Here is a 12,166-nt window from a genome sequence, read left to right as displayed (position 1 = left end):
AGGAGGGTCAGGAGGAGGTGAGGAGGGTCAGGAGGAGGTAAGGAGGGCGAGGAGGAGGTGAGGAGGGACAGGAGGAGGTCAGGAGGGTCAGGAGGAGGTGAGTTGGGTCAGGAGGAGGTGAGGAGGGTCAGGAGGAGGTAAGGAGGGTCAGGAGGAGGTGAGGAGGGTCAGGAGGAGGTGAGGAGGGTTAGCTGGCAGCCACACGATCACCTTGAGGAGCCGACCATGAGGAGAATCGACAGCACTGCTCAAGGTTTAGCAGCTGGGGACTGGCGCACCCCTGAGGGTGAAAATTCATAAAACATATTTGTGAACCCCAGTGAAAGGACACCCCAGAACCATAGAGATGTACAGCACAGGGCAACAGACCCTTCACTCCAACTTGGCCGTTCCAACCAGATCTCCTAAATTAATCCAATCCCATTTGCCAGCACTTAGCCCATATCCCTCTAAATCCTTCCTATTCATGTCCCCATCCAGATCCCTTTTAAATGCTTTAATTGTACCAGCGTTCACCACGTCCTCTGGCAGCTCATTCCATACACGCACCACCCTCTGCATGAAAACGTTGCCCCTTAGGTCTCTTTTATATCCTTTCCCTCTCACCCTAAACCTATGCCCTCTAATTCTGGACTCCCCAACCCCAGGAAAAAGACTTTGCCTATTTACCCTATCCATGCTCCTCATGATTTTATAAACCTCTTTAAGGTCACCCGTCAGCCTCCGACACTCCAGGGAAAACAGTCCCAGCCTGTTCAGCCTCTCCCTGTAGCTCCCTATAGTTGCGGGAGAAAGTGCAATTATATTCTCCCGCCTCACTCCCTTCAGAAAGAAACCGCAAACACTGTGTGGCAGACAGACGGGTGCTGAGGTAACAGCAGCCCAGCAAAATCAGCACAAAGATATGTGTTTGACAGAGTATTTCATCAGGGTCACAAAAAGTTGGAATGACTGCCCTATCATGTGTAAAACGAGTATGAGCAATACTGTTTTAAAAGCCTTCACATGATATACAGCATAATTGGGTTTCATCTGGTCCAGCAAAGCCCTTCCAGTTCAAACGAGCACTTTGCTAAAACTGCAGCACTCCGTAGATTTATCTGTTTGTCCTTGCGAGTGAAAGAGCAGCTCCCCCAAATCGTTTTGGATCTGCCTTTGCTTTACATTTCCGGTGGCTTTCTCCCACCTATCCTGTGGTGACCGGCTACAAATCCACAGTCTGGCTGAGCCTCTGGGCCCTCCCGCTGTTGGGACCCCAAGGATTGAGTTATCACCACAAAGGTGGGAAAGGGGAGTCACGTCTGCTTTTGACTCAGAAACCTGCCCCCATCCCCAAAGTGAAACTGATTTTGTCAGAATTCAAACGACATCAGGTTATAATCCAACAGCTTTATTTGAAATCACAAGCTTTTGGAGCACTGCTCCTTTATCAGGTAGAGTGCCCATATTGCCAGTGATCTTCTCAGGAATATATTTGAGGGCATCACCTCAGTCTAGGTACAGGAATTACAACCTCAAGGTACTGATCCTTCAAAGTTGCCACCCATATTGATAGGGTTGTTAAGAAGGTGAATTGTGGGTTGGCTTTGGGGGATTGAGTTTAAGAGCCGCGAGGTTATGCTGCAGCTCTATGGACCTCTGGTTAGACCACACTTGGAATAGTGTGTTCAGTTCTGGTCGTCCCATTACAGGAAGGATGTGGAAGCTTTAGAGAGGGTGCAGAGGAGATTTACCAGGATGCTGCCTGGACTGGAGGGCAGGTCTTATGAAGTAAGGGTGAGGGAGCTAGGGCTTTTCTCATTGGAGCGAAGACGAAGGAGAGCTGGCTTGATAGAGGTGTACAAGGTGATGAAAGGCATAGAGTGGATCGCCAGAGACTCTTTCCCAGGGTGGAGTATCATGAACGGGCATAATTTTAAGGTGATTGGAGGAAGGTTGAGGGGAGATGTCAGCGGTAGGTTCTTTACACAGCGAGTGGTGGGTGTGTGGAATGCTGTTGTTGTGCCACCATAGTCTTAGCAGACCAGAGGGGCTGCTCTCTCATTAGAGAGAAGCAACTGGTGGTGAGGGCCACCAGACCGCAGGCATGGGACGAGGTTGAGAAAGACAGTCCTTCATGGTAACCTCAGACCACTGATGGGCATTGAACCCACGCTGTTGGCATCACACTGCTATGTAACCCAACCATCCAGCCAACTGAACTAGACCAGTATGGAATGTACTGCTAGTAGTGGTAATAGAGTCAGATACATTAGGGACATTTAAGCAACTCCTGGATTGGCACATGGAATGATAGTATAATGAAGGGTATATAGGTTAGTCTGATCTTAGAATAGGATAAAAGGTTAGCACAACATCGATGGGCCAAAAGGCCTGTACTGTTCTATGTTCTATGCTGGTTGTCCTCCTAATTAGCTAGCATTGGTTGGATTGCCTCCAACTGCAGGAACAAGATAAGAACAGAACTCCATTTAGCCACTCAGTTCGGTCCTGGTTGACCATCGCTATCAATGACACTTTCCCACACCATCTCCAGTTTTTAATTTTAGTGCCTCTCCCTGAGATGTGGATTTTGTGTTGCTTTCTCCAACCATTAAATGGGTGTTTAATGATACTTTTACCATCAAACGCATTATGTTCAAATACACAAGTGCTCCTGGAATTTAAGGCACTGATACGCCCAGAAAAGACCTTTGTAACATACTGTTGGTAACACAGTATATACCTCCACACATTAAAACTGTCAACCTGTGATACCATGATACAGAAGGCTATGGGCCAAGTGCTGGAAATGGGTTTAGGATAGGGAGGTGGTTGTTTTTGATCAGCTATGGGTGCGATGGGCTGAAGGGCCTTTTTCTGTGCTGTAGACCTCTATAACTCTATAGCTCTAGTATTGATGCCCATCGAGGATAAGGTCAGGAGCTGAGTGGCCCTGGCAGAATCCAAACTGGGCGTCACTGAGCAGGTGCTGCTTGATAGCACGATTGATGACACCTTCCATCACATTACTGATGATCAAGAGTAAAGTGATAGGGCGGTAATTGGCCAGATTGGATTTAGAACATAGAACATTACAGCGCAGTACTGGCCCTTCGGCCCTCGATGTTGCACCGTCCTGTCATACTAATCTGAAGCCCATCCCACCTACACTATTCCATGTATGTCCATATGCCTGTCCAATGACAACTTAAATGCACTTAAAGTTGGCGAATCTACTACCGTTGCAGGCAAAGCATTCCATACCCTTACTACTCTGAGTAAAGAAACTACCTCTGACATCTGTCCTATATCTATCATCCCTTAATTTAAAGTTATGTCCCCTCGCGTTTGCTGTCCCCATACTTATTATCTTGTATGTCTCTATTAAGTCACCTCTTAACCTTCTTCTCTCTAACGAGAACAGCCTCAAGGCCCTCAGCCTTTCCTCGTAAGACATTCTTTCCATACCAGGCAACATCCTAGTAAATCTCCTCTGCACCCTTTCCAAAGCTTCCACATCCTTCTTATAATGCGGTGACCAGAACTGTACACAATACTCCAAGTGTAGCTGTACCAGAGCTTTGTATAGCTGCAGCATAACCTCCTGGTTCCAGAACTCAGTCACTCTGTTAATAAAGGCCAAAACACTGTATGCCTTCTTAACAACCCTGTCAATCTGGATTTATCCTGCTTTTTATGTATAGGCATACCTGGTCAAATTTCCACATTGTCAGGTAGATGCCAGTATTGTAACTGTACTGGAACAGCTTGGCTAGGGGAGCGGCAAGTTCTGGAGCACGTCTTCAGTACTATTGTCGGAATGTTGTCAGGGCCCATAGCCTTTACAATATCCAGTATCTCCAACCATTTGTTGATATCACGTGGAGTGAGTTGAATTGGCTGAAGACTGGTATCTGTAATGCTGGGGACCATTGGAGGAGACTGAGATCATCCACTCAGCACCTCTGACTGAAGATTGCTGTGAAAGCTTCAGCCTTATCTTTTGCACGGATGTGCTGGGCTCTTCCATCATTGAGGATGGGGATGTTTGTGGGGCCTCCTCCTCCAGTGAGTTGTTTAATCGAACCACCATTTGCAATTGGGTGTAGCAGGACTGCAGAGCTGAGATCTGATCCATTGTTTGTGGGATCACTTAGCTCTGTCCATCACCTGCTGCTTCTGCTGTTTGGCACATAACTGGTCCTGTTTGGGGGCTTCACCAGGTTGACACTTCATCTTCACATATGCCTGAAGCAGAATTTCTGTTGAGCAGAAATTTCCTATCACTGAAAGAGCCACTGTCTTCATATCCTCATTAGCTAATGACTCTATTCCTTCCGCTTGGTATGTTCAGAGGCTGCAACAGATGGTTGACAACTTTAATGAGATTACCAATCCCGATATGACCTTCCAACTCCATGTCGTTGTCATTGTTAAACCTACCTATTCCCACCTCCGTAATGTTGCCCCCAGCTCTGTTCCTGTAATTGTTACCTCTCTAGGCTTTGTGTTCCAATCCACTCCTAACCAATCTCCTCTATTTTGATTGACTGTTGATGTCACATGTACTGAGATGGCGTGAGAAGTGTTGTTTTGCCTGCTATACAGGCAGATCATTCCATACAAAGTGCATTCGGGTAGCAGAACAGAGTGAGAATACAGTGTTACAGCCACAGAGTTTCTCGTGGTCTTAGGAAGAGCAGTTCCCATAGTACACTCTGATGTATCCAGATTGGATTGGCTTTCTATGGTGCATCTATAATAATTGGTAGGAGTCCTTACCAATGCTGAATTTCCTTAGCCTCCTGAGGACGTAGAGATGTTGTTGTGCTTTCTTGGACATCACGTTGTCGTGGGTGGACCAGGGCAGATCGTTGGTGATCATCACTCCCAGAACATGACGCTCTCATTGATCTCCACCTCAACTCCAATGATGTAGACGGGAGTATGCCCTCCACTCCACTTCCTGAAGTCAATGACCAGCTCCTTTATTTTGCTGACTTTGGTGGAGAGATTATCGTTACACCATGCTGCTAATGTATTCTGTCTCATCATTCTTTGAGGTCCGACCTACAATGGTGGTGTTGTCAGCAAACTTATAAATGGAGTTGGGGCTGAATTTGGTCACACATTCGTGTGTGTGTAAGTAGTATGGGGCTGAGTATGCAGCCTTGTGAGGTACTGGTGTAGTGGATACAATGAAGGAGGTATCGTTGCCTATTCTTACTGATTGCAGTCTATGGGTCAGGAAGTGGAGGAGCTGGTTACAGAGGGGGGAGCCAAGACCTAGGTCTCAGAGCTTAGGGATGAGTTTGTTTGGAATTATGGTGTTGAAGACAGAACTGTAGTCAATAAGTAGGGGCCTGACGTAGGTGTCCTTGTTATCCAGCTCTTCCTGAGTGTAGGGCCAGGGAGATGGTGCCTGCTGTGGACTTGTTATGATGATGGGTGATTTGCAAAGGATCAAGGCAGTTTGATGGACTGGAGTTGATGGGAGCCATGACTAACGTCTTGAAGAATTCCATAATTATGGACATCAGAGCTACCGGGTGGTAGTCATTGAGGCATACTGCATGAATTTTCTTTGGAGGCAGAATGATGGTGGTCTTCCTGAAGCAAGCAGGGACTTCAGGTTGTAGTAAGGAGAGGTTAAAGATGTCCGGGTTACCTTGACAACCACATTGCACCAAATTCCAGTCACACATCTCTTCTGCCCTTGTTTTTAAATCCCTCATTGCCTCACCCATCCATATCTCTATAACAATCTGCAGCCATATAAACACGTGCACTTCCTCAAGTTTGTCCTCTCGAGCACGCTTACTTTTAGCTTTCTGGGGAAAATCTTGTTGACTGATAGTAACCTTGAGGAGTTGAATGGCTTACTCCTCATATTTCTTGTGTACGTTTGTACCTCCAGCTGCTAACACCTTCAGCACAGATGCTCCTTAACAACCTGATGCTTTGGTGATTTCCCTAATATCTGTTTCTCTGGCTCTGTGTCAAATTCTGTTTGCTAAAACTCATGGCAAACACTCTGGATACTTTACTAACAGTAAAGCCACTTTATAATGTCTCAAATTTCAGCAGAAGCTTCACAAATGTGTTAAATTATAACGATATTCATATTGCACAGATGTGATTTCGGTTTAGAAAAGACGTATCTGTGACATTGTTGATTCACACTGGAAGCCTTTAACCCATTCCTGTCCTTGATTCCAGGAAGCCTGTTAGATTTCCTAAAAGATGGAGAAGGAAGGGGATTGAAATTGCCCAATCTAGTGGATATGGCAGCGCAGGTAAGGAGTAAACTCTGGAAAGCGCCCAAATGTTTTTGTTAATGGTCTTTGTTGACAACCTCATTCACTGACTTCTAACCTGGTTTGAAACAGGTTGCAGCAGGGATGGCCTACATTGAGAGGATGAACTACATCCACAGGGACCTGCGATCGGCCAATATTCTGGTTGGAGACAATCTGGTGTGCAAGATTGCTGACTTTGGATTAGCAAGATTAATTGAAGACAATGAGTACACAGCACGTCAAGGTGAGCTAGATATGATATGATAGGCTGAGTGATAGGAGCCATGGAGTTATGGTCAGTGGAGGTTCAGTATTGCTCTCCCTGGTTTATGTTACTGATCTGGATCTTGGTGTGCAGGGGACAGTTTCAAAGTTTGCAGATGACACAAAACTTGGAAACGTTGTGAACTGTGAGGAGAACAGTATGGAACTCCAAAAGGGCATTGGCACGTTGGTGGGGTCGGCAAATAGGTGGCAGATGAAGCTAAATGCAGAGAACTCTTGAGCGGAGTTCAGAGGGGATTTGCAAAGGATCAAGGCAATAAAATGGGGCACAATTCATAAAGGGATCCCAGAGCAAAGGGTTCTGGGTTTGTCTATGTACATATATCATGAGGGTTGGCAGGACAGATCAATAGAGCCATTAATAAAGCACATATTATCTTTGTAACTCTCTCTGCAGATGCTGTCAGAGCTACTGTTCCTCCAGCAGTCTCTGGTTCAATTTCAGATTACAAACTTGTTTACATTGAAATACGTTTTCTAATACTGTATTGAGTACAAAAAACTTTTGGAAATTTTTTTAAAAAAACTTCTGTTGATTTGGTTTAGGCTTTCCTACATGCCAACAGTGATGTGATATTCAAAAATATTCCATCAGTTGTACAGCATTCAGGGTCAGCCAGCGACATCCTGATGAAAGACATTAAACAATTCAAAGGCTTTCTCTTCCTTGGTAAATAACATGCACTTCCTTCACCATGACAAGGATAGGTTGGACCCTCTTCCTTGGACTTTCGTGGACATAGGAGCTGTTACCATCAAGTTTAATAACCTACCATTTCTGAAATGAAAAGGGTAAATATATTCCAAACATAGCATTCATAAGGAGTTGAACCTCCCTGCAACCACCTTCTCCCAACCCCTGGGGCTGTCAGCCACAGCAGCAGATTGAAGGTAGAGCTGGTTTTAGGCATGTGTGGGGGGGAGAGAGAGGTGGGGAATGAAATAGGTTGTGGATTACTCAGCCATTGGGGATAACATTGAATATTCTGTGACCAAGTGAGCACAGTTCAAATCCCAGCTCTTGTACTCGTCCTTGCCAGGGTGCAGTAGGAAATGCTGCAGTTACCCTACATTAGAGAGAGGGACAATACCGAATTATTACAGCATGGAAGGAAACCATTGTGTCTGCACCAGCTCTTCAAATGGTTATCATTACCGACTGCCAATCTCCTGATCTTTCCCCATAACCTGGCACATTATTCTCATCCAAATAATCATCCAGCACCTGGCTGAACCTGCTGCCATCACATTTTGTGAAAATGTTTCCGTCACCTCACGTTTGCTTTTTGTGAAAATCACTTCAAATCTGTGCTCTCTGGTTCTTGTTTGTTTAGAAGTTTCCCATCTCTACTGTGTCCAGCCCCCCCTCCTGGACACCTGAAAACCTCAATCCAAAGTCCTGTCTGCCTCCTTCTTTCCAAGGAAAACAGTTCCAGCTTCTACAGTCTACCCTCCTAACTAAAGCTCCTCGTATCTGGAACCACTCTTGTGAACTGCTTCTGCACTCTCTCTCCATCCTTCCTATAATGTGATGCCTGGAACTAAACCAACTGAGTTGAGATCTAACAAGTGTCATCTACAAGTTCAACCTTACCTCCTTGCTTTTGAACTCTATGCCCCTAATAATAATGCTAAGGACACCATACATTTTATAAATTGCTCTCTCAATCTGTCTTGCTCCCCTTAATGGTCTGTGCACATATTTACCCAGCTCCCTCTGCTCCTGTTTAGAATTACATTCCCTATTTCATGTAGTCCTTCAATTTTCTTCCAACCAAAAGGCATCACCTCACAATTCTCTGAGTTGAAACTCATCCATTACCTGTCTGCTTACTCCACCAACATTATTAATGTCCTTTTGAGTTTCACACTGTCCTCTCCACAGTTTACAATGCTTCTGCATTTCAGGTCATCTGCAAACTTTGAAATTGTTCCCTGCACACCAAGATCCAACTCATTTAATATTTATCAGGGAAAGCGAGGGTCCCAATACTAACCCCTGGGGAGTTACAATACTAAAATGGAAAATCTCAGAAAACTGAAGAAGGGTCACTGGACCCGAACCGTTAACTCTGCTTTCTCTCCTCAAATGCTGAGAGAGTGGTGCTGGAAAAACACAGCAGGTCAGGCAGCATCCGAGAAACAGGAGAATTGAAGTTTCGGGCTTGCTTTTCCAGCACCGTGCTCTCGACTCTGATCTCCAGCATCTGCAGTCCTCACTTTCTCTCCTCAAATGCTGCCAGAAGTTTTCCAGCAACGTCTGTTGTTGGGTCTGGTTTACAGCATTTGCAGTTTTTTGGATTATTTCTCTCCACCACAAACTCCTCCATCCTGAGGAATATCATTTGACGACTACCCTCTGCTCCCTATCACTCAGCCGATTTAAATCTACGTTGTTACTGACCCTTTTATTCCATGACCTACAACATTCCTCTGCAGTGGCATTGTGTCAAACATCTTCCGGAAATCCATGACCACGACATCAACAGTACTCGTGCTGCCTCTTCAACAAACTCCAGCAAGTTAGTTAAACATGATTTTCCCTTTAGAAATCTGGGCTGACTCTTTCTGAACAACCCACCTTTTTTCCACATCTTACAAACCATCCTCTTGAATGTCTCTTCCTCAAACCCTGCTGCAGTTTTAGATTCTGGAATATCTGGTGAGGAAAGAATTGAGAGGGAATGTTGAAAATTGAAAAGAAAAATAAAATGTTTTGTCTAGGTTGTCGAAACCTGTAGACTAGTGTAGTGATTGCAACCGAGGTCAGCCTAGGTGGACGTTATAGAATGTGAGTTCCCTGTCTGGGGCTGTTAAAGTGGTCTAATCAGGGAGCCCTGGCTGACAGATATAAACAGGAGTGTCAGAGGTTCTGTTCGCTCTGAGAGCTGGCTCCGAGGGAGCTGGATCAGCGTCGAGGACCCCTTTACGTGTAAATAAAGGGCAACTTGGTGACGGCCTGTGTGGAGTTATTTCAATTTTGCCTAAAGGAACTAAAACTGCTTAGTCACCAGTCATGTGCTGTTTTAGTCTAAGTCAGCAAGAAATAAGTAAAAACTCTTGATCAATGCAGAAATAAATGGTTAATGCAGAGAACAAGTTCTTGAATTTAATATTTCTTTTATAATTTAAAATTGTTGACTTTGGATTAAGATCAACCCATTTATCTGTAGAATTCTGGATGGTACATTTAATGAAATAATAAAGGTTTTACTGGAGAATTGAGTAGATTTGTTGGGGCTGTTTTCCCTGGAGTATCTGAGGCTGAGGGGTGACCTCATAGAGGTTTATAAAGTCATGAGGACATGGATAGCGTGAATGGCTAAAGTTTTTTTCCCCAGGGTAGGGGAATCCAAAGTAGAGGGCGTAGGTTTAAGGTGAGAGGGGAAAGATTTAAAATGGACTTAAGGGGAAACTTATTCATGCAGAAGGTGGTGCGTGTATGGAATGAGCTGCCGGAGGATGTGGTGGAGGCTGGTACAATTACAACATTTAAAAGGCATCTGGATGGGTACATGAATCGGAAGGGTTTAGAGGGATATTGGCCAAATGCTGGCAAATGGAACTAGAATAATTTAGGATATCTGGTTGGCATGGACGAGTTGGACCGAAGGGTCTGTTTCCATGCTGTACGACTGTCTGACTCTGTAATTGAAAAGTGAGGCTTTACCTTGCCTCTAATTACCATTGCAACATCATTTGGTCACAGTTCTGGCGAGTAAGCTTGGAGAAGAAAAGAACAAAGTATATTCAGTTTGCTGAACATGAGCTGTATACCTACTTTGATGTCTTCTAGACTGTGTTTCAGCAGACAGATTGAACTCTGATAGCAGATGGGGAATGCTAAATACTTTTTGACTTCTGTTTAAGAACTTCTGTGTTTTATTATCAAATATAAAGCTTTTTTGCTTCCCATAATTCTGGTTCTGTTGAGATAATTCAGGCAGGTATTATTGATTCTTCATGAAAATGCCCCTTTTTATTATTCATGAGATGAGAGTCATTGACTGAGACAGCATCTGTTGTCAATGAGTCATACAGCATAGAAACAGGCCCTTCGGTCCACCGTGTTTATGCTGAGCAACAAACACCAAACAGTTAGGAAAACATGTTTTAAAAGTGAAATCATCTGAACTGTCTTAACCCTTTATCTGTGCAAAGGAAGGTCATCTGTTCAAGTATGTGAACATATCCATAAGTACCAATTAGTCCAATGACTACATTACACTGTGCCATCTCACACTCTCTCTCAACAATGGATTGTTTTTCAAAATAATTTGAAGGTCAGCAAATAATTTAAAATGCTTTCATCAGCTAAAGTTTAATATCGTCAAAAAATTGTGATTTATTTTAAAGAAAATGAACTGAGAAGACAGCCTTTCTTTTCCCTTAAATTAATTTATGGATGTGGGTCTCACTGGCATTTTCTGCAATTCCTGATTATCCGAGAAAGGGAGTCTCACTATAAACTCAGTCTTCCACCGTAGGTGTCAGGAAATTGCAAAAGTATTAGTCATAATCGTTCAAAGCTCTCTTCTTTCAATATTTATATTGATGCTTATGAGTCTCGGTCCATTAGTTCAGAATTAGGCAAGCTGAACAAGTAATTCAGTTTAATGTCAGATGTGGGAAAGTTGGAAGAACCTGTGATTATGAATGAAGTGCTTGAGCAATTCGGCAAATAGGAGCTGATCAGAAAGAGAGTGGGAAGGTCACATCAGACTAATACAGTCGGATCTATTGAGGAGATCTCCACGGTCAGCAAAGGAGAGTCATAGAGTCGTAGAGATGTACAGCATGGAAACAGACTCTTCAGTCCAACCCGTCCACGCCGACCAGATACCCCAATCCAAACTAGTCCCACCGGGCTGTGGAGGTTTTCCATATGATTTTACAGAATGAATCCATATAAGATATTACCCGTGAAAATGAGAGTGTATGAGTATTTGGCTTGACCCACGTTGGAAATTGATTAGGAGCTGGGAGGTGCAAGAGTGGAATAACAGGCATGTATTCCATTAGGCAGGATTCAACAAGTGATAGTCAGTATAGAGTGAGACTCATGAACATCAGCACACATATTAAAACAAGAGAGCTTTGCAAGATTATGACTAATGAACGCCTCTGCAATTTCCTGACCCATTATGAACACCTAGATGAGGAACTGATGTGGACAGAACATACCTGAGCAATTTTCCTCATGGCTTGGTAAATACTAATGTTGTATCTATACTGGTAGACCTTGGTTACGGGTACAGATAGTTCTGGAGCACCGGTCTTCAATAATATTGTCAGGGCCCAGAGCCTTTGCTGCATCCAGTGCATTCAGCCTCTTAACGTCACATGGAATGAATCAGGTTGGGTGAAGGCTAAAATCTTTGAGGAGAAAGTGAGGTCTGCAGATGCTGGAGATCAGAGCTGAAAATGTGTTGCTGGAAAAGCGCAGCAGGTCAGGCAGCATCCAGGGAACAGGAGAATCGACGTTTCGGGCATGAGCCCTTCTTCAGGAATGAGGAAAGTTTGTCCAGCAGGCTAAGATAAAAGGTAGGGAGGAGGGACTTGGGGGAGGGGCGTCGGAAATGTGATAGGTGGAAAGAGGT

At 44.3% G+C, this 12,166-nt stretch overlaps 1 protein-coding gene across 7 annotated transcripts in view; it reads left to right on the top strand.

Annotated features, from left to right (window-relative positions):
• The window catches only part of LOC122548458 (tyrosine-protein kinase Fyn), a 271,949-nt gene that overhangs the window by 243,705 nt on the left and 16,078 nt on the right, over nt 1-12,166 (top strand). For all 7 annotated transcript variants that reach the window (XM_043687161.1, XM_043687162.1, XM_043687155.1 and 4 more), the window contains 2 exons: nt 6,202-6,278; nt 6,372-6,525. In XM_043687161.1, coding sequence (XP_043543096.1) covers nt 6,202-6,278; nt 6,372-6,525 — 231 coding nt within the window. The remainder of the gene's footprint in view (nt 1-6,201; nt 6,279-6,371; nt 6,526-12,166) is intronic.

The sequence above is a fragment of the Chiloscyllium plagiosum genome, chromosome 3, assembly GCF_004010195.1.
Source record: "Chiloscyllium plagiosum isolate BGI_BamShark_2017 chromosome 3, ASM401019v2, whole genome shotgun sequence".
NCBI classification, from domain to species: domain Eukaryota; kingdom Metazoa; phylum Chordata; class Chondrichthyes; order Orectolobiformes; family Hemiscylliidae; genus Chiloscyllium; species Chiloscyllium plagiosum.
The sequence above is the reverse complement of the archived record's forward strand: the minus strand, read 5'-3'. Positions and strand labels throughout refer to the sequence as shown.